At 47.4% G+C, this 24,004-nt stretch overlaps 1 protein-coding gene and 2 long non-coding RNA genes across 4 annotated transcripts in view; 2 read left to right on the top strand and 1 right to left on the bottom strand.

Moving 5' to 3' along the window:
* Positions 1 to 298: 298 nt before the first annotated feature.
* Positions 299 to 16,346, bottom strand: VAMP8 (vesicle associated membrane protein 8). 2 transcript variants are annotated; one of them, XM_082230724.1, is made up of 3 exons: positions 16,239 to 16,346; positions 4,849 to 5,010; positions 299 to 1,690 (listed from the first exon to the last, which is right to left on the bottom strand). In XM_082230724.1, the coding sequence occupies exons 2-3, from the start codon at positions 4,987 to 4,989 to the stop codon at positions 1,547 to 1,549; spliced, it is 285 nt and encodes a 94-aa protein (XP_082086850.1). In that variant the 5' UTR covers positions 4,990 to 5,010; positions 16,239 to 16,346; the 3' UTR covers positions 299 to 1,546. The 2 variants fall into 2 exon arrangements, with proteins under 2 accessions (XP_082086850.1, XP_082086849.1); XM_082230723.1 differs by having other exon boundaries at positions 16,122 to 16,246.
* Positions 16,347 to 17,351: 1,005 nt separating this feature from the next.
* Positions 17,352 to 18,001, top strand: LOC309536607. The gene is made up of 2 exons (XR_014221671.1): positions 17,352 to 17,470; positions 17,828 to 18,001. It is a non-coding gene; the product is annotated as an uncharacterized lncRNA (long non-coding RNA).
* Positions 18,002 to 19,863: 1,862 nt separating this feature from the next.
* The window catches only part of LOC309536605, a 31,656-nt gene continuing 27,515 nt past the window's right edge, over positions 19,864 to 24,004 (top strand). The window contains exon 1 of the long non-coding RNA XR_014221669.1: positions 19,864 to 20,010. This is a non-coding gene — a long non-coding RNA (uncharacterized lncRNA). The remainder of the gene's footprint in view (positions 20,011 to 24,004) is intronic.

Below are 24,004 nucleotides of genomic sequence, written 5' to 3'. Positions count from 1 at the left end.
CTTCTCTATTTTGGATTTATTTCTGTCAAATAAATCATGACGTGGTGTAGTATGTCATTTGTTGTTGTTCATCAGAGGTTGTATTTACCTAAGACCTGCTAAGGAACAGCTTGTTGTTATTACACTGACATATGTAAAACCACAGAATTCAAAGAGGGCGTACTTTCCTTTTCCCATGACACGCACAAAAATTACACACACACATTTTTTTTCTTACAGGCCTTCACAGCTTCCTCTCCTTTTCTGTCAGCCCCAAGGTCCATCCCACAGTGCTATGAAATGAGTCACAGAGGCAAGCTTCTTCTAAACGGATTTCTGTATTAGCCAATTACTTATAAATACATTTATTACAGTGAGCAAATCTGCGTATGCAGGGAGAAACAACAAAAACAAAACCATCAGCTACAGCGGAGACCCTGCAAAGATCCAAGGAACTTGATCAGGAAAGGCAGAAGCCTACAGGCCACAGTCAGGCAGAAGGCCTGGAGCGGAGGGCCAGGGCAGGCAGAGGAAGAGGGGCAGAGAAGAAGGCTCCCATGCTCTGCCATTCAGGGTGGCACACCCCAGGAGAAAGGCCTGTCTCAGAATCAAGGTCTAAGGCAGTCTGGGCCAAGCGGGCATTCTCCAGATGTTTTGGACCACAAACCCGTACCAGCCCCAATAGTGATGGGGGTTGTAACCTAAAACACCTGGAGGGTACTTGACTGGCAAAGGCTGTCAAAGGGAACTAAATACACAACAGTGAATGAAGCAGAAACTTAGAGCACCTTTAAAAAACAAACAAACCTGCCTCATAGTTTTGGGGTTTTTAAAAAGCCACTTATGGACAAACGTCTCCTCTCCAAAGTGTTCACAGGAGACTTGGATGCCTTTACAATGCCCACCCCGCTTTTAAAGGGGAATACAGGCATTTCCCCACCCCAAACATTCATTACCAAGAAAACCTCTATACAAGAAGCATCCCCCATAGGGCTTCTGGGGCTCCCCAAACCCATTCTGGCCAACAGGGAACGCTGATCCCTTCCCCCAAGCAACGTTTGTCAACACTGTCACCTAATTGAGATGGGAGTGACCCAACCAGGTCCCTAAAAGAGGCTGTTTGGGAAAGAGCAGCTAAAGGCACTTTGGGAATCAGAACCCTCCAGGGAGAGATGAAGGGAACCTTAGCACTTGCCAGGCACAGATAACAGGAATTGCATCTCAAACAGTTGTTGGCACCAGTATCTGCAGGCTGGAGTGGGGGGTCAGCGAGCCCCAGGTGAATTTGGAAATGTAGGGAGTGTGGAAACGGAGCTCTTAAGGTCTGGTGGCAGAGATTCTTATTGCCCTGAGGCTAAAGAGAGAAGGAGCTGGTGAGGAAGGAAAGGGCAGTCTAGGGAGGGGAGTGTGTTTGTGTGTTCTGAAGGAGCAGTCAAGGACCCTGATGGCTGTGCTCAGCCAAGGGCCTTGTGGTTCCGTTAGTAATTTTGACGACTAAGAGAAGCAGGGGCAGACAGGAGCCAGGGTTGGAGTGAGCCGAGAAGATCCAATGCCAGGAGGAAGAGAGTTAGGTTGGGATGACACCCGTAGCAAAGAGAATGATCAAGATCAAGATGATGGCCACAATGACGCAGATGATGATGATCATCTTGGCATTCTTCCACCAGTACTTGCGTGCCACCTTCTGTGAGGTTGTCTTGAAGTGTTCCGACTACAATGGAGAGAGAGAGAGAGAGAGAACTGTGAACACAGGAGGAGAGAGACCCCTCAGCCACACACCAACCAATGTGGGACGGGAAAGGTCTCCTCACAAAAAACAAACAAGAATTAAGAATGTGAGATGAGTCCTGCTGGATCAGGCCATAGCCCATTAGGTGCCTGTGGGAAACCTGCTAGCAGCACTCTCCAGATGCCAGCATCATTTATACAATTCTATTGTGTCACCTTTTTGCTCAACTTAGAAGTCCCAAACACTGCAACCCTTTTCCCCCAGGGGAGTTGATCCATTCCCTTGATCAGTTGCTTGCCTTTTCCTGGAACTTTTCCAACTCCGCAAAACCCTTTTTTGAGGAAAGGCAGCCGGAAGTGAACATAGTATTCCAAATGCAGCTGTACAACAGATTTGTGTAACTGCATCAAGTTACCAGCAGTTTTATTTTCAGTTCCTTTCCTAATTTCTCTAGCATGGTACTGGGGTCCCAATATAGGTCAAACCCAGCAGTTACAAATTTGGCACAGAAATGGGACTGGCAGCCAAGCTATAATCATTGTGATGTGTTCAGAACGCCTAGTCCCAGTTATTAAACTGGCCACCCAGCTGCGGTTTCCAGTCATCAAAGGCAGCCCAACACACAATGCATGGCAGCAATCTATCTGCTGTTTGCATCTTCTGCAGCTCTGTCAGGCCATCGACAGCAACCATTCCATCAGGCTGCTGCGAGAGAGAGATGGAACTGCAGGGCCTCTCCATCAGCTCTGCTAAGAGACGGGCAAATGCTTGGCTCTGCTCCAAATTCTTTTCATTCCTGCTGCTCAAGACCTCCTAAACTAAGGATTAGTGCTTGTTTCCCCCTCCCCTCGACCTATTTCCTTTTGGGTTGTAAGCCTGAGGCAATCTTCTCGTTTATATTTGTAAGCTGAGCTTGAGAGCACTTTTTGGGTGTGTTGAAAACCGGGATAAAAGTGCCAATAAAATAATAAATAGCAAGTGTGTCTCTGTGTTGAAAATGCCTCTGGAATTCTGTAAATACTTTATAGTTAATATTTTTATTCTGCTGTTGTGTTACTCATCCTGGGAGCATTTGTTGAAGGGCTGGATAATAAATTGAAATAAATAATAATAATAATAATAATAATAATAATAATAATAATAATGGCAGCTCATGGCACCCTGTTTCGATCAGGTACCCCCAATTAAGGCTGCTGAGCAACTTTCCAGCCACCAAACCCAGGTGACAGATTCAAAAGTCAGCTAAACCCTTCCACATTCCTGTGCGCTAGTCTTAGGTGGTATGGCCAACTGCTCCGCCTCATTCCAGGAAACAGCTTAGCAAGTTGTAAATACCAAAGGTAGAATAAAGGGCAGAGGGTGGTTTGGGCCTTCCTGGGCTGCTCAGGGATTAATCAGCCACACTACAAACAGCTCCACCCTGTCCACTATGCTCCTTAGACACAGGACCTCTGGTGCGCTGCCTGAAAGGAGCTGGGCCTTGTGCCTCGGCCACCCTCTGCTTCAGCACCCACAGGCTGGTCACACAGACCAAATTGTGCCAGATTCTGACTTTTGAGTCAGAGGAGATCTCAGTTTAGAAGAGCCCAAGTTGGCAATGATAAAAAGGACAACTGGGATCAGCTGCGCACCATGGAGAAAACCTGCATGTCATTTTCAGAGCAGCTGGGAAGAAAATGCACTGGGTGCAAGTCCTTCTCTGCGGTAAGCAGGGATTTAAGACCCCGTCCCAACAGGACAGGTGTGCAGGCTACTTGCAGGGGAAATCACACTTGAAAGCCAAAGGAGCTAAACATTTCGCCCGCTCTGAATTCTGAGCAGTGGTTGGACTGAGAACTGTTATCCGTGGATAAGGAGAGTTTTAATCTGCAGCAGAAACACTGTGAAGGCAAAGAATGCCTCCCTTGGCTGTACAGTGGGCTACAAACACACGTCTAAATACACCTATAGAGTGGAAAACCAGAAGATCATACCAAGTCACACCTTATGGTTCTGATGGCACTATTGCCAGAGTCCCAGCAAAGCTGAAAAAGCCCCTGCTCTATCCATGAGGAACTTCCCCTTCGAGCTGAAGCTCTCAGGTTCAGAGCAAGTTTGCTGAGGGCAGGGGGTCTGCACCCTCTGGGTGCCTCCTCCCATCATCCTGAGGCAGCATGGCCAATGGTCAGGGATTATGGGAGCTGTAGTTCAGCAAAACGTAAGACAGCCACAGGTTCCCTGTCCTTAGGCCTAGGTCTGTGTTTCTAACTGGAAAACATCTTTCCTGCCAATGGAAACTTGCAAATGTGGCCCAAGCAGAGATAACCAGATGTACAAATGTAAGATGGGGGACACCAGGCTGGCCAGTAGTACATGTGAAAGGGATCTAGGGGTCTTAGTAGACCACAAGCCTAACGTGAGTCTGCCCAGGAATGGAAGAGTACCACTTTACTCTGTCTTGGTCAGATCTCACTTGGAGTTTTGTGTCCTGTTCTTGACAGCAGTTTAAGAATTGTATTGACAAGCTGAAACATGTGCAGAGGGAGTGACCAAGAGGATCAAGGGTCTAGAAATCAAACCTTATGAGGAACAGTTAAGGTAGCTGGGTATGTCTAGCCTGGAGAAGAGAACATTGAATCGAATCATAACATTGTGGAGTTGGAAGCGACCAAGAGTCCAACCCCACAATAACCAGGAATAACCATCTTCAAATATTTAAGGGGCTGTCCCATGTTAGATGGAGTGAGATTGTTTTCTGCTGGTGCAGAACGAAGGACCCAGACCTGTGGTCCCAAATTACAAGAAAGGAGATTCTAACTAAACATTAGGAATAACTTTCTCATGGTAAGAGCTGCTTGACAGTGGAACAGACTCCCTCGGAAGATGAAGGGCTCTCCTTCATTGGTTTTGAAACGGTGATTGGATGGCCATCTGTCAGAGATTCTTTAACTGTGATTTCTGCATTGCAGGGGATTGAACTAGATGACTCTTGGGATTCTAGGAGCTACCATCACTTTCCCCGATGCCTGCTTGGGGACTCTGCTCTTCTCTCCCGAGCCACTAGGCAAGTCCCCCCACTCTTCAATGAAAGGAGCTTGGTGGCCTCCCGTGAAAACCTCACCCCCTTCGACTCTGCTCAGAGCACAAGTCTCAGAACCTACCGTCGCTTCCAGGTCCTCCGTCTTGTTGCGCAGGTGGTCCAGGTTCTCTCCCCTTGCCAGCATACGCTCCACGTTCTGCGTCATGATGTTTTTGACACCTTCCACCTCACTCTGGAGGTTCTTCACCTTGTCGCTTGCCATCCCGGGGGCGCTTCCGCCCTCCTGGAGGGAAGAGAAGGAAGGAAGGGGGCTTAGGATGGGAGACCTGGGTCAGCCATGGATGTTGGCAACCGGAAGAAGGAAATCCAAATGGAGCTCCCAGCGTCCCACCCACCAACAAATATGGGACGGGAAAGGTCTTCTGCACAACCCTCACATAACATAAACAAGACTGCACTTGAGAAACCCACAAGCAGGACCCAAGCAAAAGAGCAACTCTCCCCTCCTGTGGCTTCCAACAACTGGTCTTCAGAAGCATTGGTGCCTTCAACTGTGGATGCAGAGCAGTCCTCCTGGCTAGTACCCATCAATGGCCCTCTCCTCCATGAATTTGTCCAATCCTATTTTTAAGCCATCTAGGTTGGTAGCCATCACTGCCTCCATTGAGAGACTGTGCAAGGTTGATCCATGGGATTGTGAATGAAGGAGCTGCTGACTGCCTAGGTCCCTGTTCAGAAAACATCTCTGTTCCACAACTGCCAATATCATAATGCCTTTACACATATCTATGGTTTGACTGCCCTCAGAATACTGTAAAAAGCTCCGGTTGCCACACCTCAAAAGGGACATTGTGGAACTGGGTAAGGTGAAGAAAGGGGCAACCAGATGATCAGGGGGCTGGAGAAAAATTAACTTCCCAAGGAGGAAAGGGAACATTTTAGGAGTTTTAGTTTAGGACTAAAAAAAATGTGAGTAAGGGGCAGGGGGACAGGGCAGAGGCACATAAGATCATGCATAGTGTGTGGAGAAAGTAGACTCTGTTAGAACCAAAGAAATCATCTAATGATATGGAATACTGGAAGATCCAGGACAGAAAAAAAAAGAAGTAGAACTAATCACAGAATCCGCAGTATGCAAGGATGGCCACCACCTTATATGGCTTTAAAAGGGGTCCAGACAAATAAATATAGGATAAGGGTATCATCAGCTACTAGCCACGATGGCAACGTGCTTCCTCCACTGTCCAAGGCAGAATGACAGTTCCTAGGAGTCTGCAGTGGCGAGAGTACGACTGTAGCACTCAGGTTCTGGTTGCAGTCTTCACATTGGGCCACCTGGTTGGCCAATGCAAGAACAGGATGCTGGACTAGATGGGCTCCCTTTGGCCTGCTCCATCAGCCAGGCTCTCCTCCTATTCTTAACAGGGCACACAATTTGCCACTACAGTAGCTGCTCATGCAGATGCCACTTGTGCAAGGGCAAAACAAGAACCAACAGACCAAAAAGGAAGAGAGCTCAAATTAATCCATTGGCCTTGCACCAAGACACACTCTGAAAATAGGAACCAAGTCTGATCAGAAAGAGCAGGCTTTGGTCGTACAAGAGAGGCCACTTTCACCCTGCCTGCCTGGGAGCGACGCAGTGGCTTGGGCGCCCACGGACTCCGCGCTGTCCCAAACAGCCCGCCCACCACCTCCCCATCAGCTGTAGGATGGCTGAGTGGGAAGAGGCAGGCAGGCTCCTCGGAGGCCCTGCGAAGCGCCCCGCTTGTGCCCCCCATGGGCACAGGGCATGCCCGCCACCCCAGGTGCCCGATCGGCTTGCAGGCAGGACCTGGTTGCCACAGCGCTCTTGCCACAGCGCTCTAAACCAGCGGTCAGTATTCAGAGGAACATTCCCTCTGAAAGTGGGGAGAACATAGGAATTGTGACTGGGAGCCATCGCTCGCCTAATCCTCTTTGAAAGCCATCCAAGTTGCTGGCCATTACTGCACCTTGTGGCAGCAAATCCCATAGTTTAACTATGGACTATGTGAAGAAGTACTTTATTATATATTAATTATGCTATATTATGTACAATTCATATTAATTAAAGCACAGGAGGAACTCAGCATTATTAAAAACCCCACTAAAATGACAGGAGTGTTAGACAAGGCCAAACAGATAAACAATACTTGTTTCAAGGAAGAGAAACCATTCGTCATCCTTATTCACATAGATGTTGCAATCCCGGTATCACCGGATTCACTCAAGAGTTCCACAGAGTTGTTTCCTCAGAAATGATCAGAGTCAGATGACTAAACCTGGGGATAAGAAAGCAAGGACAACTAACCTCCAGAAGTGGAGATTGCAGTCACCCAGGGGTGCCATCTCACCCTCAGGATTGTGGGTGCTCGCCACCATAATGAGGACGTGCGACATCACACACACACACACTGGCACGCAAGCACAATGCACAAAGTTGCATTGCGCTTTTGGGGGGGGCTCGTCCTCCTCCTCGCAGCCAGCAAGGCCCCCTTTTCCCTGGGGAGGGGCTCAGACAGAGATTCTCCCTGGAAAAGGGGGGCTCACTTGCTGGCTGCAGAGGGTGGGGCTGAACTGCTTCTTTCTCAGAGCCCCAGAGGTCGGTTATCTGCCTCCCTCTGGTTTTGCTCCCTGACTTTGCGGGTGCCCAGCCCCCACAATTAAGATTATTGTGGGTGCCCAAGCACCCACAGCCCTGTGCAGTCACTGTAGCCACAATTTCTGGACACCACAACACACGTCTTCTGAACTAATGTTGTTGTTGTTTAGTCGTTTAGTCGTGTCCGACTCTTCGTGACCCCATGGACCAGAGCACGCCAGGCACTTCTGTCCTCCACTGCCTCCCGCAGTTTGATCAAACTCATGCTGGTAGCTTCAAGAACACCATCCAACCATCTCATTCTCTGTCGTCCCCTTCTCCTTGTGCCCTCCATCTTTCCCAACATCAGGGTCTTTTCCAGGGAGTCTTCTCTTCTCATGAGGTGGCCAAAGTATTGGAGCCTCAGCTTCACGATCTGTCCTTCCAGTGAGCGCTCAGGGCTGATTTCCTTCAGAATGGAGAGGTTTGATCTTCTTGCAGTCCATGGGACTCTCAAGAGTCTCCTCCAGCACCATAATTCAAAAGCATCAATTCTTCGGCGATCAGCCTTCTTTATGGTCCAGCTCTCACTTCCATACATCACTACTGGGAAAACCATGGCTTTTACTATACGGATCTTTGTTGGCAAGGTGATGTCTCTGCTTTTTAAGATGTTGTCTAGGTTTGCCATCGCCTTTCTCCCAAGGAGCAGGCGTCTTTTAATTTCGTGACTGCTGTCACCATCTGCACTGATCATGGAGCCCAAGAAAGTAAAATCTCTCATTGCCTCCATTTCTTCCCCTTCTATTTGCCAGGAGGTGATGGGACCAGTGGCCATGATCTTCGTTTTTTTGATGTTGAGCTTCAGACCATATTTTGCGCTCTCCTCTTTCACCCTCATTAAAAGGTTCTTTAATTCCTCTTAATTCTGAACTAATGCAGAGATACAATGGGCAGCCTCCACTGAAGCCTGGTATTTACTGATTCTATTTTATTTCATTACTATTGTATGAAAGAAAAACCAGTTATCAGTTACGACAGACCCTGTAATGATCAGTGTGGAAATTGCAGCTGTACTCAGGATGCCACCTTTCCTATTAACCACTGTGTCACTTTTATATAAAAAATAATAACCATTTTAGGGAATAGAAGTGTATTACATTATTCAAGGCTCTGTTTTTCTAACTGTAATTGCTGCCTTCAATATACTTGTTGTGGGACTGACTCATCAGTGTCCTGCTTTGGGGCTGTATCCCACCAAGTTATAGTGGACCCACAGAACTTAGTGGAGCTTAGTCATGTGCATTACTTTCAATAGGCCTACTCTGAGTACAGCTAACACTGGCTGCAACCATTTAGTACCAAGTCAGATAAAACAAATGTGGACAGATTTTATTTCAGATGTCATAGAGTCACTGGAATTTGATTTCCACATCTCACTGGCCTGAAGTCTTTTAAAAACAGGTTGTACCACCTGGTGGTAGGCAAGAAGGCTTGGGGACAGCCAGGTTTGGTGGTGAATTCTATAGCAAAGAGCAAAAATGGCACAGCTTAAGGACAGCAAACCCCTGCTTCAACACATGAAACCATTCTGTATCTTCTGAAACCAATCCTGAAAAGTAGAGACCAAAGAACTCCATCCTACCTGCCCCAGGCGCCTGAGCCTGCTGCCAAGTCAGTGCTTCTGGAGAAGCTGCAGCGAAGAACCAGGAATGCTGTGCAGGAAGGCACCAGAGGTCTTGAGCAAGTCCCCAGCAGAAGTGACACATACTTTCCACTGGGAATGCAGAATATGCCAAGCATCCCCCAGAACCAGCAGAGCCACTCTGCGGTCAACAGCCTGGCATCACAAGCACAGCTTAGACCAGAAGGTCTGAGAAGGGTCTCTCTCTCTCTCTCTCTCTCTCTCTCTCTCACACACACACACAGAGAGAGAGAGAGAGAGAGAGAGAGAGAGAGAGAGAGAGAGAGAGAAGCAGGCTTCTCCAACCTGGGGCCCTCTAGATGTTCTGGACTGTTGTTTCCTTCATCCCCAGCCCAGAGTTGCTTTAGTGGGAAGTAACAGAATCACAGAGTTGGAAGGGACCCAAAAGTCATCTAGTCCAAGCCCCTGCAATGCAGGAATCTCAGCTACAGCATCCATGACAGATGGCCACCCAACCTCTGTTTAAAAACCTCCAAGGAAGAGGAGTCCACAGTCTCCCAAGGGAGACCATTCCACTGCCAAACAGCTCTTATGGTCAGAAAGTTTTTTCGAATGTTTAGTCAGAATCTCATTTCTTGTAACTTGAAGCTATTGGTTTGAGTCCTACGCTCCATAGCAGGAGAAAACAAGCATGTTCCCTCTTCCATGTGACAATCCTTAAGATATTTGAAGATGGCCATCATATCTCCTCTCAGTCTCCTCTTTTCCAGGCTAAACATACCCAGCTACTTCAAGTCCTCGTAAAGCTTATTGATCATATTGGTTGCCCTCCTCTGCACGCCTTCCAGCTTGTCATCATCCTTCTTAAATTGTGCCTGACTTGGTTAAAAAACTTCTAGATGGTGTTTTTGTTGTTATTTTTGGAAAATTCATAAAATGTTATTTTAAAAAAATCCTTCTTAAATTGTGGTGCCCAGAATTTGACACAGTATTCCAGGTGTGGCCTGGCCCAGGCAGAATACAGGTGGTACTATTATTTCCCTTGATCTGGACACTAGACTTCTGTTGGTGCAGCCTAGAATGTTAGCTTTTTTTGCTGCTGCTGCTGCTGCATCATCACACTGTTGACCCGTGTTAAGCTTGTGATCCACCAAGACCCCTAGATCCTTTTCACATGAACTGCTATTAAGCCAGGTGACCCCCATCCTATATTTGTGAACCTAGTTCTTCCTGCCAAAGTGCAGTACCTTACATTTGTCCCTACGGAAATTCATTTTGTTAGCTTGTTCTCCAATATGTTAAGGTCATTTTGAATTCTGATTCTGTCTTCTGCGACATTAGCTACCCCTCCCAGTTTGGTGTCATCTGCAAATTTGATGAGCACCCCCTCAATTCCTTCATCCAAGTCATTTATAAATACGATGAACATCAACGGGCCCAGGACAGAACCCTGCGGCGCCCCACTTGGCACTTCTTTCCAGGATGACAAGAAACCATTAATGAGTACTCTTTGGGTTTGGTCAGTCAGCTGAATCCACCGAACAGTTATGTTGCTCAACCCACATTTTACCAGCTCCTCGCGAGAATATCATGGGGGACTTTGTCAAAAGCCTTACTGAAATCAAGATACACCATGTCCACAGCATTTCCCTGATCCACCAAGTTTGTAATTACATCAAAAAAGGGAATCAGATTGGTCTGGCATGACTTATTTCTGAGAAACCCATGCTGGGTCTTAGTAATCACAGCATCCTTTTCTAAATGCTTGAAGACCAACTGAATTATCTCTTCCAGGACCTTCCTTGGTATCAATATCAAGCTCACAGGTTGGTAGTTACCTGGGTCTTTCCCCCCTTTTTGAAGATGGGGACAACCTTTGCCTGCCTCCAGTCTGTAGGTACCTCACCTGTTCTCCAAGAGTTCTCAAATACTCTGAAATTACACCTGCAAGCTCCTTTAGTACCCTTTGATGCAGTTCATCAGGCCCTGGAGATCTGAATCAATTGAAAGTAGCTAGGTGTTTCCTTACTACCTCTTTTCCTATCTTGGGCTGCAGCTCCCTCCTTACATCATTTATTCTGCTATCACCAGTTTGGGCACCGCTTTCCTTTTGGGTAAAATCAGGCAAAGTAGGTGTTGAAATTTCCGCCTTTTCTCTGTCCCCAGTAGCTTTTCTCTGTGATCCCCAGTGAGAGGACCTACCACTTGCTTGTTCCTCTTACCTTGGACAGAGCCAAAGAAACCTTTATTATTATTTTTAACCTCTCTTGCAAGCCTGAGCTATTCTGAACTTTAGCCAGCCTTATTTCCCCCCTGCAACTGTTGGCTACTCGTGTATACTCCTGCTTTGTGAATTCCCCTTTCTTCCATTTCTTATACATGCCCTTCTTAACTCCCAGCTCATCTGTAAGTTCCTTAGATGCCTCCCACTTTTCTTTCTTGTTGGTATTGCCTACATTTGGGTCTTCAATATTTCCCCTTTTAGAAACTCCTATCCTTCTCGGACTCCCTTCTCTTTGAGTATTTCCGACCATGGGATCATACCCAGTAGCTCCTTCAGCCTTTTGAAATTGGCCTTTTTAAAGTCTAGAGTGTGTCTCCGACTACACTCAGTTCCCCCTTTTTTCCTGAAACCCAGGAGAATATTATCACTTCCTCTCAAGTTTCCCAGTACTTCCACTTCATTTATCAGTTCTTCCCTACTGGTGAGGTCCAAGACAGATGAACCCCTTGTTGGTTTTTCCACCTTCTGGGAAATGAAATTGTCAGCGATGGAATGGAGGAATTTTTCAGACCTTACACTCTTGGCAGAGTTTGAGTCCCAACAGATATCAGGGAAGTTGAAGTTCCCCATGATTACTATATCTCTCCCTTTTGAATGTTTGGTAATCTGCTCTAGTAAGGCATCAGCCAAGTCTTCAGTGTGGCTTGGAGGTCTATAACAGACACACACAGTAAGGTCACTGTTGTTTCTCTCTCCTACCATTTTTACCCATAAAAATCTCAATCTGCTTCTCATGCTCCAAGTCATAGATTTCTTCAGAAGTGCACACATCCGTTATATACAATGCTACTCCTCCTCCTTTCTTGTTTGGCTTATTCCTTCTGAACAGGTTATACCCCTCAATTCCTACATTCCAGTCATGAGTCTCATCCCACCAGGTTTTTGCAATGCCTGCCAGGTTGTATTTGCCATCCTGTATTAAAAGCTCCAATTCATCTTGTTTGTTTCCCATACTCTGTGCATTTGTGTGGTGCAAGGGGCTTCAACCTCTGGAGCCCAGCAATGCTGGTGCAGCCAAGAGTGTTGTCCCTGGGCTCTAACAGCAGAACAGGGAGAGCTGTCTTTTTCCCTGCCACCCAGCTGATTGCTGGGCATCTTTCCTGTTATAAGCCTCAAGCTCTAATACTTTAATTTGGCTGCCAAGGAACAAAGGACTATTGGGTTTAATTCTTTCACAGTCCTATTCTTAACCTTGTAAACTATACCCAGGTTTTCTCGTTCCCACAATTTTTACTCTCCTGCAGGGCTGGTTCAAAGGCTTGGCTTCAGCCATTATAGTCTCTGGGCAGCTCCAGATGCACTTTTCCATTTGCATTCATAATTCTTTGTGTTTGCGGTGGTATTGGGGCAGTTATAAGCAGTCCCACTTTCAATACGGTTTGAGCCTATCAACAGTTTCAGGGTGGACACGCTGCTTCATTTCTGGTCCTGTAACTTCCTAAAATCCTTTAACTCCTCATTCCACAAATGTTCTGGTTTACTTTTTTTTTTTGTCTCACCTTTGGTGCAAGAGGATAACCTCCCAACAGCAATAAGACAATAACACTGGGGAAGTGGAACAATGTGTGTATGGTCCAGGATAAATACACCACTAATGCACAATGATTGTGTCAATGGCATGTTATGGTACACCCCCCCCCCAAACAAACAAAGCAATCTGGAGGGGCCCTCTGTGCTCCAGCATTCTACTTATAGCTGCTAGAGTCTGAACGAGGTCAATTTTTACAGAACCACAAATACAAGCAAGCAGTAACAGAAATTCAGTAATATATTCAGCTAAAGGTAGGGCATAGGGAATCTAATTTTGAATAAATGTGCAATTAATTGTTTTGAATTTTATTATGTTATTATGGGTTCATGGATTGTGCAAGCCTCTATTCTGAATTTTTTTTTGTTATGTGTAGAGGGCAAATTTGGAGTAAGACGGTTGGATGGCACCTGGTATGCCTCCTTCCAGAAACTCCTGCAGCTAAGCTGGTGCCAAATGTCTTGCTCTGCTTTCCTTTGGACCACATCAGTGAGGCCAAGACAGGGGTCTTGTAGTCTGGACAGCCTAGGACCTCCATACACATTGCCCAGGCCTGCACCCCAGAAAAGTCACTTCGGTGCTGCTAACACAGCAGGAACAACATGGGAGGCAGCAGTTATGGGTTACCAGTCACTGCAGCCACAGCAGGCGCTGCCATTCTCTAACGGTTTGCCTCTAGAGACGGACGGATGCCAACAACAGGGGTAAGGGGCACTGGGGGTGAGTACATGGAACCAAGGGGGCTGTGGCCGAAAAAGTTTCAGATCCACTGATCTAAACTGTGTACAAGGATGACCCTAGAGGGGTGAGAAGTGGCTTTCCTGGACAGCCAGCATTTCAAAATCCAACATTCCACAGAACAAAGAAGCTGGGCTTTTCCTTGAACATTCTTTTGGCAGCTCTGACATCAAAACTGGAGTAAAAACATCCCACACACTGCCAGGGCTGGAATTAATAGCTGCCTTATCTTCAGACCTATTCCTGGAAGCTGTTTGCTAGGAAATGCAAAGCGGGAGTCCAAAAGTCTGGACCAGGGCAGGTCTGCTATACCCTGTGCTTGCTTCCCTAAACAATGAAAACACCGCCACCATTTACAGTCACCCTGAGGCAGCTAAGTGCACCCTCCGTACAAGACCCAGCACAGTTCAGGGGATACAGGGCTGAGGTTACACCAGGAGGGGTCAAAACCCAGTGCAGTCCTGGGCTCACACCCAAGTCATGGGATGGGCACTCACTCTCTGCTATCACTCACTTTTGCACAAGGAACCCTCTGACCTCACACAGCTGTTGTGATGACAGTCAATAACAGACCATAAAAGCTATTTCCATGTAGAAAAACCGCTACACAGCTAATGAGCAACCAGTGCGCGTCAAGAGTACGGTAATGAGATAAGTAAAAGAAAAGAATAAGGGAAAATTTGATAAAACCAAGGGGAAGGATTTGCTGAAACAAATTTGGAAATTGGGATGCAGAAAGGGGAGGTATGGGGAAGTCGGTGAAGTAAGGTTTAAGAAAAAAGGATTCAAAATTATACATGTTTGTTTATGTGTTTGTTTGTTTGTTTGTATTGTGTAATATTTGTGTTTATAAAAATGGTGAAAAACCAATAAAAATTTTATTAAAAAAAACAACAAGAGTAATGAGAAGCTGGAATTGAACATGGCAGCCTCTCCCAACAAAATGCTCTGCAGATGTTTTGGACTACACAACTCCCATCGGTCCCATCATCAAACTTGGGTGGTGACAGGAAATGTAGTCTAGAAACAGATTCTGGGCTCATCCACACTGACCTTTTGCCGCACTCTTTCCAGGCACAGATCCGTGCTTAAATGCTCCGTGTCAGAATGGTTTTTTTGTTTTTGTTTGCCCCAGTGAAATCTTGCTCTTTAGCACTCAGTCAGAGCAAACGTCAATTCAGGTTTTCTACAGATTGCCATTTGCTCCAAGCGAGCTTTAAAGAGTGGGTTTTTGTGGTGAAAGCTCTGGGGCAAAAAAAAAGAAGGGGTGTTTGTACTCAGATACAGAGCTTTAAAGTGCAGACGTTGCCTGAAGGAAAGGCAAGTGTGGATAAACCCTCACACTATCTATTTAAAGTGCATGACTTCCCCCAGATAATTCTGGGAGCTGTGGTTTGTAAAGGGTGCTGGAAATGGCAGCTCTGTGAGGAGGAAACTACAGTACCATTCCCAGGATTCTCTGGGAGGAAGTCATGTGCTTTAAATGTGCATTGAATATGCTGTAATTGTACAGCGTGGATTTGACAGCTGGACGGCTTATGGCTCAAGAATGCTGGACTGGTGCATGAAGAATCCAGAGGATGAAAGAGCAGCGTAATAAAGTTTCAGTGATGAGATTAACAGAAGAAATATCCTAGCAGTGGGACGGACTCTGGACTCTCTTAAGAGGTTTCTGAGCACGGATCCAGCAGCGATGGGCTTCTGGCATTGGCGGGGGTAGGACTGGATGACATTTGGGGCACCTTGGGGGCAAGATCTCAGTGCCCCCCCCCCAGAGTGCTAAGCTGCAGCCAGGGGTGACAACTTGAATAAAAAATGGGGCGGGGCATAATTGATCATATGACACGGTGCACTATTTGAAGGCAAGGCTCGTCAACTTTGGGGGGTGCTGGACCCTCAAATATTTTATTGGGATGCTGAAGACCCCACAACCCCTAGGAGTTGGCTCCTATCTGGCTGCGGCGGTTCAAGTGTCGGCTTGGGGTCAAGGCGGGCGGTGTTCGGATCCCCGCTCAGCCACGGCCAGTTCCACCTCTCCCAGCCTAACCAGCCTCGCCGGGTTGTTGGGAAGACCCAGAGCGGGCGGGGACTCGGGGAAAGCCTGGCACTGTCGCCCGAGTTTGCAAAAGGGCCACTTGTTGGTTTCTAGAGGGCGTCTGCAAAGGCCGGAAAGGTTTCGAGGAGAAGCCCGGGAGGAGGAGGAGGAGCCCAACTCGCCCCGGCAGCCCAGACCAGGAAGAGCGCCAAGCCCCGCCAAAGAGGTTTCCCGCGGGGGCCGGAGCCTCGTCCCGGGGCCCCCGAACCCCCCCCCCGCGCCCCCACCACTCCTGCCCAGCGCCCCTGCGCGCCGCCTCGACGCCGGCCGAGCCCGAGGGCGGAAGGAAGGCAGGCGCGCCAGAGCCGGGGGAACCCCGAGCCCGCGCCAGAGGGGGAGCCGGCGCTGGGGGCGCCCTGCTCCAGGGACGCGGCCTCGAGAGGCAGCCCCCGCCCTCCCCTGGCCCAGCGCCCGCTCCGCGTCCCCCGCCCGGCCACGTCGAGGCGCGGCGCCGGACGGGGCGGCGAGAAGGCAGCCAACTCGGCGCGGCCGGAAAGCTCACCATGAGCCCGTCGAGTGGGTTCCCCCAGCAGCCGCTTCCCGGTCCTCGGCCAGCTCCCCAAAACTTCCTGCTTCTCTCTCGCTCCCCGCCGGCGGCCGCCCCTTCCTGTCCGCCTACCTTCTGGGCTCAGGTGGCCCGGGGCGGGTCCTCTCCTCCTCCGACGCCGCGCCTCCTTCCGAGAGAGCGGCCCCAGGAGGAGCCCCACCCCCGAGGCTGCTCGGTGTTTCCTTGACGTGGCTCGAGGCCCGGCGGAGGCTTTATTAACAGGGATGGGCATGGGCGTTGCCGGGGGGGGCAGCTGCCTCTCCCTGCCCCCCTAAATCAATAAAATCAGTAAAAATACATAGCAGACTCAGGTTCTGCCATCCCCAACAAAAGGCTTGCCCCCCCCCGAAAAATCTTGGCTACACCCATGTACCTAGGGCTTGTAGTTACAGGTAGGTAGCCGTGTTGGTCTGCTGTAGTCGAAACAAAATTTAAAAAAAATCTTTCCAGTAGCACCTTAGAGACCAGCTAAGTTTGTTATTGGTATCAGCTTTCGTGTATCTGAGGAAGTGTGCAGGCACACAAAAGCTCATACCAATAACATACTTAGCTGATCTTAAGGTGCTACTGGAAGGAATTTTTTATTTTGTTTAGACCTAGGGCAGGGGTCTGCAACCTTTAAGACAAAAAGAGCCACTTGGACCCATTTCCGAAGAGAAAAAAAACTGGGAGCCGCAAAACCATTGCAACATTTAAAACAAATATATCTCCAGAGCCACGATCTGACAGCAGGTAGGAAGGTGACGTCGGGACGGTGCGTGACTAACGCACGCACCGCCCCCATGCGACGTCACAGCCAGTACAGCGCCCGCCACAGTGGCGAGTGTCAGGGCGCACAATGCGCCTCCTCCCCTCGCTAGTATCCGCCCCGGAGCCGTGGCAAAGGTGTAAAAGAGCCACATGCGGCTCCGGAGCCGCGGGTTGCAGACCCCTGACCTAGGGGTTGGTTAGGTTTGCCCCCACCAAGGGCGTAGGCTCAGTGGGCGCAGAAATCTCTCCACACTGGCTTGGAGTGGCTAGGAGCCTTCCTGCCCCGTCTGCACTCTCCCTGCCAAGGGCACAAGAAAGCCTGATACGCTTCTTTTAACACATCTTTACACTTGGAAGTCTGCAATGGAGGAGGTGCAGAACATTATATCTCAATAAAAGACCTGCACAGAGCTTGTCTGAAGCCCAGGAGTGGGACTGTTTTGTTGTTTCTCAAACCGGACTGGAGTTCTTTAGCCCCTGTTGGCCAAGGTGTGAACATCTCTGTTATGTACTAAAGTTCTCACCCTGGGCCAGCAGGGGGATACTGTACAGTGGTACCTCGCAAGACGAATGCCTCGCAAGACGGAAAACTCGCAAAACAAAAGGGTTTTTGTTTTTTTTAGTTGCTTCGCAAGACGATTTTCCCTATGGGCTTGCTTCGCAAGACGGAAACGTCTTGCAAGTTTGTTTCCTTTTTCTTAACACCGTTAATACAGTTGCAACTTGACTTCGAGGAGCAACTCATAGCACGCGGTGTGGTAGCCTTTTTTGAGGTTTTTGAAGACTTTGGTGATTTTTTTAGCTTTTCCAAAACTTTTCCGAAACCGTGCTTCGCAAGACGAAAAAAACCGCAAGACGAAAAAACTCGCGGAATGAATTAATTTCGTCTTGCGAGGCACCACTGTAGATAGTTTTCACTCAGGTCCACATATGCAAATAAGGGATTGAAAGTGATGTTCAGTGATTGGATAGTTACAGAAAGTTGTTACAGTTGCGTTGTACTGGAGCTCTAGATAAGCAGGCTGACTGAACCCTTCAGTTCAGTTCTGTTCTGGCCTGTGAATAAACAAGAGCTGTTTGAAGAATCACTGTGTTGTCTGATATGTTCACTCACAACTTAACAATCTCCGTCAAAGGTAAAGACACCCCACCCTCCTACTCAGTGCCTCCCCGTTGTGAACTCCAGCAGATTGGAATCTGGCTGACATGGAGCTGTGCTGGGGTGGGGGGAGAGAGATGTGAAACTTAGCAGGAAGGGACGGGTCACCTTCATTGTGCTCTAAGGCAATACAGTGGTACCTCGGGTTAAGTACTTAATTCGTTCGGGAGGTCCGCTCTTAACCTGAAACTGTTCTTAACCTGAAGCACCACTTTAGCTAATGGGGCCTCCTGCTGACACCGCGCCACCAGAGCACAATTTCTGTTCTCATCCTGCATCCTGAAGCAAAGTTCTTAACCCGAGGTACTATTTCTGGGTTAGTGGAGTCTGTAACCTGAAGCGTATGTAACCTGAGGTACCACTGTAATGTGAACCCAGCTGCCCTCAACTCCCTGCAGCCTCCACCCTACCCCATAGCAATCCAGAAGCCAAGGACTGGAGTGGGACCCTAGTTCAAATCCCCACTGAATCCTAAAGCTCACTTAGTGGCCTGGAGCCAGCTGGTACCTTTCAGCCTAACTTGCTGTTGTTGTGAGGGTAAAATTAATGGAAGGGAGAACTGTCAACACAACCTGAGCTCTTTGGTGTAAGGTCTGCATACTGCTGCCTGTCTGCATACTGCTGCCTGAAAGTCAGAAATGGCTGGATGAAGAAGAGCAGGCTTTGAAGACTGACATTTTTGGTAAAGCGCTTCACCAAAGCCCCCTTAGATAAGAATACAGATCCTCTTATGGATCATATCTGGTTGAAGAAGATGAGGTGTAGAGTAGAAATAAATGGACAAATTAAGAAATGGGGTTCTCCAAGGATCAATATTGGGCCCTGTGCTTCTGAAGTTGTTTGTAAGTGTCCTGGAGTGTCCAAGATGGTTAAAACCTTGGTTCTGGCTGCCTCAGTGGGAGAGAAGGGAGGCAGAAGGCTCACTGCGTCCGCTTTGCTGAAAGCCCAGCTCCATTGGAACCTCCTACCCCTGCACTGCGCCTGTGTATGAGGTTTATTTCCCTCCTCTTCCTTCCTGTCCCCCTTTCCTTGTGTATTGCTAGATTGTGAGTCTGCAGGCAGGGACGCGGGTGGCGCTGTGGTCTAAACCACAGAGCCTAGGGCTTGCCGATCAGAAGGTCAGCGGTTCCAAACCACATGACGGGGTGAGCTCCTGTTGCTCGGTCCTTGCTCCTGCCAACCTAGCAGTTTGAAAGCACGCCAAAAAGTGCAGGTAGATAAATAGATACTGCCCCGACAGGAAAGTAAACAGCATTTCCGTGTGCTGCTCTGGTTTGCCAGAAGCGGCTTAGTCATGCTGGCCACATGACCCAGAAGCTGTACGCAGGCTCCCTCGGCCAATAAAGCGAGATGAGTGCCGCAACCCCGGAGTCGGCCACGACTGGACCTAACGGTCAGGGGTCCCTTTACCTTTAAGTCTGCAAGCAGGGACTGCCTTCCTCTAATAGTATGTAAGCCACTCTCCGGGAGTTCTTTTGGCTGAAGGGCAGGGTACAGCTGCTCTAAATAAATACCAAATAAATAATAAAATGCTGCTTGCCTACCAAATAAATATCAACATGCTGCCACTTTAATGTGCCTTTGCTGCACTGCGGCCATCTATGCACCTCACTGCACTGTCACACACATGGGTGGCAGCAGCCAGAAGACTGCCCAGTCTCTCTGTGTGTCTGTGAGCCAAAAAGGCCTGCCTTGTGGGCTCAATCTTTCCTCGAGTTGTTTGCAATAACCTCTGCTCCTAGAAACTGACCTTTGACCATATATATGTAATGTAACAGAGAATGAGATGGTTGGATGGTGTTCTTGAAGCTACTAGCATGAGTTTGATCAAACTGCGGGAGGCAGTGGAGGACAGAAGTGCCTGGCGTGCTCTGGTCCATGGGGTCACGAAGAGTCGGGCACGACTAAACGACTAAACAACAACAACAACAACATGTAATTTCTATACCGCCCTTCACCTGAGGACCACAGAGCAGAATGCAGTATAACAACACAAAAATACATAACATAGTTATGCTTTGAACGACCCTGAGATGAATGGTGGTGTACAAATGTAATAAATTAAAACCAAACAAGCGCCCCCCCCCAGTTTAAAAGGCCATAGATGGTTTAATTAGCCAAAGGCCTTAAATACACAACTGATCCCCTCCCCCTTGGCTGGTGCTGCGTGTGTGACTGTGCCCAGTGAAGTGAATTTATCACCATTCCCCCCACCCCACATTGCACTCATAAACAAGCCCCCACACCTGCCCCCAGTCTACAGGGAAGAGAGTGAGCTGATTTTCCTTGCCCCTGACCCAGTGCTGTTCTTCCAGAAAAAAAGGCAATGGTGCCCACCTGGGGGGGGGGGTGCCAGAGCTGAGCTCCTGCAAGTTCCGGCTGAAGAAAAGCCCTGCCCCTGCCTGAGACCCTTCTAAGGAGAAGCTCCTCCTAAGGAATGTCTCCTGCTCTCTCTGACATTTTTGTGGGGGCTGGACGCCAGTGTGGTGTAGTGGTTAAGAGTGGTAGTCTCGTAATCTGGGGAACCGGGTTCGCGTCTCCGCTCCTCCACCTGCAGCTGCTGGGTGACCTTGAGCCAGTCACACTTCTCTGAAGTCTCTCAGCCCCACTCACCTCACAGAGTGTTTGTTGTGGGGGAGGAAGGGAAAGGAGAATGTTAGCCGCTTGGAGACTCCTGAAGGGGAGTGAAAGGCGGGATATCAAATCCAAACTCCTCCTCTTCTTCTTCTTCTTCTTCTTCTTCTTCTTCTTCTTCTTCCTCTTCCTCTTCCTCTTCACCTTTGATCAGGAACATGGAAAGAACCAACTGGTAGTCTTTTTAAAAGCACTTGGCGCTTGTCACCTTTAATTTTTGTAAACTGGTTTGTTCGTTTTTTACTTGAATGTCAGATCCTGTCAGATTGTGTCAGATCCTGGCCAAAGCACTAACACTCATTGGATCCTTCCATCCAGATGGGATCAAATTTGCTCAGCTACAACCCAGTGGAACAGGAAGTAAAGCGTAAACAGTTAAAACCACAAGAAACTGAAAGAAATTGCTCAGTTTATTAGCGTAAAAAGCTTAATGGTGTTATGAAATGATAACATGAAAACGTATGGAATTTACAGGAAATAAAATTGCATAAGATAAAATGTTTGAAAATAAAGCAACTTAAATATGATGAAATTTGAAGCAAAGCAATTATATATAATTTGCATATACTAAATGGTGTAAACTGATAATTAACATCAACAAAGCAATTAATATGAGTAAATAACATAATCTCCCCAAATTTGGCCATACATGTCATGCTTTCACTTTTGTTTTGGCTTCATATTGGTTTTCTGGGACTTCATATCTGTTTTCTGAAGCCAAAGTCTCAACCAGTAGCACTGAAAGCAGAAGAGTTACACAAGGTTCAAGCAGCTTACAGAAAAACAATACAGACATGTCATAGTGTTATCCATCTTAATCCATTAGGGCTTCTCTGCTGTGTGCAATAAACTTTAGCGCAGGGTATGCGGGCACAATAGAGCCAGATAAAAAAATGGGATTTGAGTTCAAAATGCTTAAGAGAACATGATTTAGATAAATGGTGTGAATTGCCTATTATGAAACACATGAATTATAGACAATTTCTTTTTATATTTGTATTGTTTATAGCACCTTGGGTGTCAACTGAAAATAAATAGCAAATGCATGTACTTGTTGGCTGATGGAAAAGTACCCTTTTCAGAATTTTGCAGAGCAAAGTCGAAAATGCAACCTGTGAGCCATCTTCTCGCACACTGGGGAAAACAAAACCATTGAACGCATGACTGTGCCATGTGGATGGGTAAGCTGAGATTGTTGTGGGTCCAGTTGGTACACCTGCCTGCCTGCCTGCCTCCCAGCAGGCCAAGAGTAAAAGCAAAGGGAAGTAGCAAGTTGGAGCTCCGACAAAAGGTTGCATTGCAATGTACTGGTAACTTCCTCCAGACGGAAGTGGCTTCTCTTCAGCGTTCCAGCCAGCCAGCCAGCCCCTGCAAGCAGGGAGTTACACTGCTCCTTGTTTTCCTTTTCCAGTTGATAGGGCCCATCTGTGCTATACATTTAATGCACCATCATACCGTTTTAAAAAAACAGCGTTTCTTCCAAAGAATTCTGGGAGCTGTAGTTCATTAAGGGTGCTGAAAGCAGTTAGGAGACCCCCGGTCAGAGCTACAATTACTTCTCTGAGTTCCTTGGGATGAAAGGTTGGTTGTTAAACTACTCTGAAAATTGTTGCTTGTTGGTACATGACCCCAGTCAAGCTTGCAAAACTCTACCATTTGCCCGATAATAAATGTTGGAAATGTAAGGAAAGTGAAGGTACATTCTTTCACCTATGGTGGACGTGCCCAAGGATTAAGGCTTTCTGGGAGATGATTTATAATGAATTAAAAAATGTATTTAAATATACCTTCTTGAAGAAACCAGAGGCCTTTCTTCTGGGCATAGTCGGCCAATCGGTGTTAAAGAAGGACAGAACTTTCTTTATGTATGCTACAACAGCAGCAAGAATACTTATTGCTAAGTATTGGAAGACATAAGATCTACCCACTCTGGAAGAATGGCAGATGAAACTGATGGATTATATGGAATTGGCGGAAATGACTGGCAGAATCCGGGACCAGGGAGAAGAGTCGGTGGAAGAAGATTGGAAGAAATTTAAAGACTATTTAGAGAAATATTGTAAAATTAAAGAATGTTAGAATGATGTTGGATTGAAGTTAAGGGGTTTCTAGCTGTAATGGTGGGACGCGGGTGGCGCTGTGGGTAAAAGCCTCAGGGCCTAGGGCTTGCCGATCGAAAGGTCGGCGGTTCGAATCCCCGCGGTGGGGTGCGCTCCCGCTGCTCGGTCCCAGCGCCTGCCAACCTAGCAGTTCGAAAGCACCCCCGGGGGCAAGTAGATAAATAGGTACCGCTTACCAGCGGGAAGGTAAACGGCGTTCCGTGTGCTGCGCTGGCTCGCCAGATGCAGCTTTGTCACGCTGGCCACGTGACCCGGAAGTGTCTCCGGACAGCGCTGGCCCCCGGCCTATAGATGTGAGATGGGCGCACAAACCCCAGAGTCTGTCAAGACTGGCCCATTCGGGCAGGGGTACCTTTACCTTTACCTTTAGCTGTAATGGTATAAAAGAATATGAAAAAAATTGGATTCTTAACAGGTAAATTTAGGTTACAATATATCAAGATTAAAGATCAGGATAAAATAAGGAGGGAAAGGAATTGCTGAACTAACAAATTGAACTGGAATACAAAAAGGGGAGGTATGAGGAGGTCCGGGAAACAAGTAAATGAAAGATAATTGATGAAAAGATTGAATTGTTTTAAACTATTTTTATTTTGTATTTTTTCTTTTCTCTGTTTCATTTTGTAACATTGTAAAAACCTTAATAAATATTTATTAAAAAAGAAAACAAGATTGTTGCATGTTACACAGAATCTGATTCTCTATGTTGCAAAAAAAGATATGCAGCATTTTTAGAAGAAGGCTTTCTTCAATGAAACCAATCAAATATATAGCTATATTCCAGAGCGAGTGGTACCAGGCGTCCTGTGTCAGATTGGCTGTTTTCCATTGAGTTGCAATTACCATTTGTGGTGCCAAGATCATCTGTAAAACTAAGGGTTTTTATTTCCAGCCAGAACTCAGGTGGGTGCCATTGACACCTGAGGGAGGCAATGGGAGGCACCCATGGTGAGTTCCAACACCTCTTTTTCTGGAAAAACAGCACTGTATAAGACTTATTCTTTTGACAATGTATCTACATTGGTATCACCAAAATATTCAGGAAATTAATTTGGACAACAAACAAACAATAACTTATTTGGTAACATCTGTCATTTCTGTCAAAATGACAAATCTTGAATCAACTGACATTCCCCTCATAAATGGTAAAATGCACACATTTATTGCAATAATCA

Source organism: Podarcis vaucheri (assembly GCF_965113315.1).
Source record: "Podarcis vaucheri genome assembly, chromosome: 7".
Classification (NCBI taxonomy): Eukaryota; Metazoa; Chordata; class Lepidosauria; order Squamata; family Lacertidae; genus Podarcis; species Podarcis vaucheri.
The sequence above is the reverse complement of the archived record's forward strand: the minus strand, read 5'-3'. Positions and strand labels throughout refer to the sequence as shown.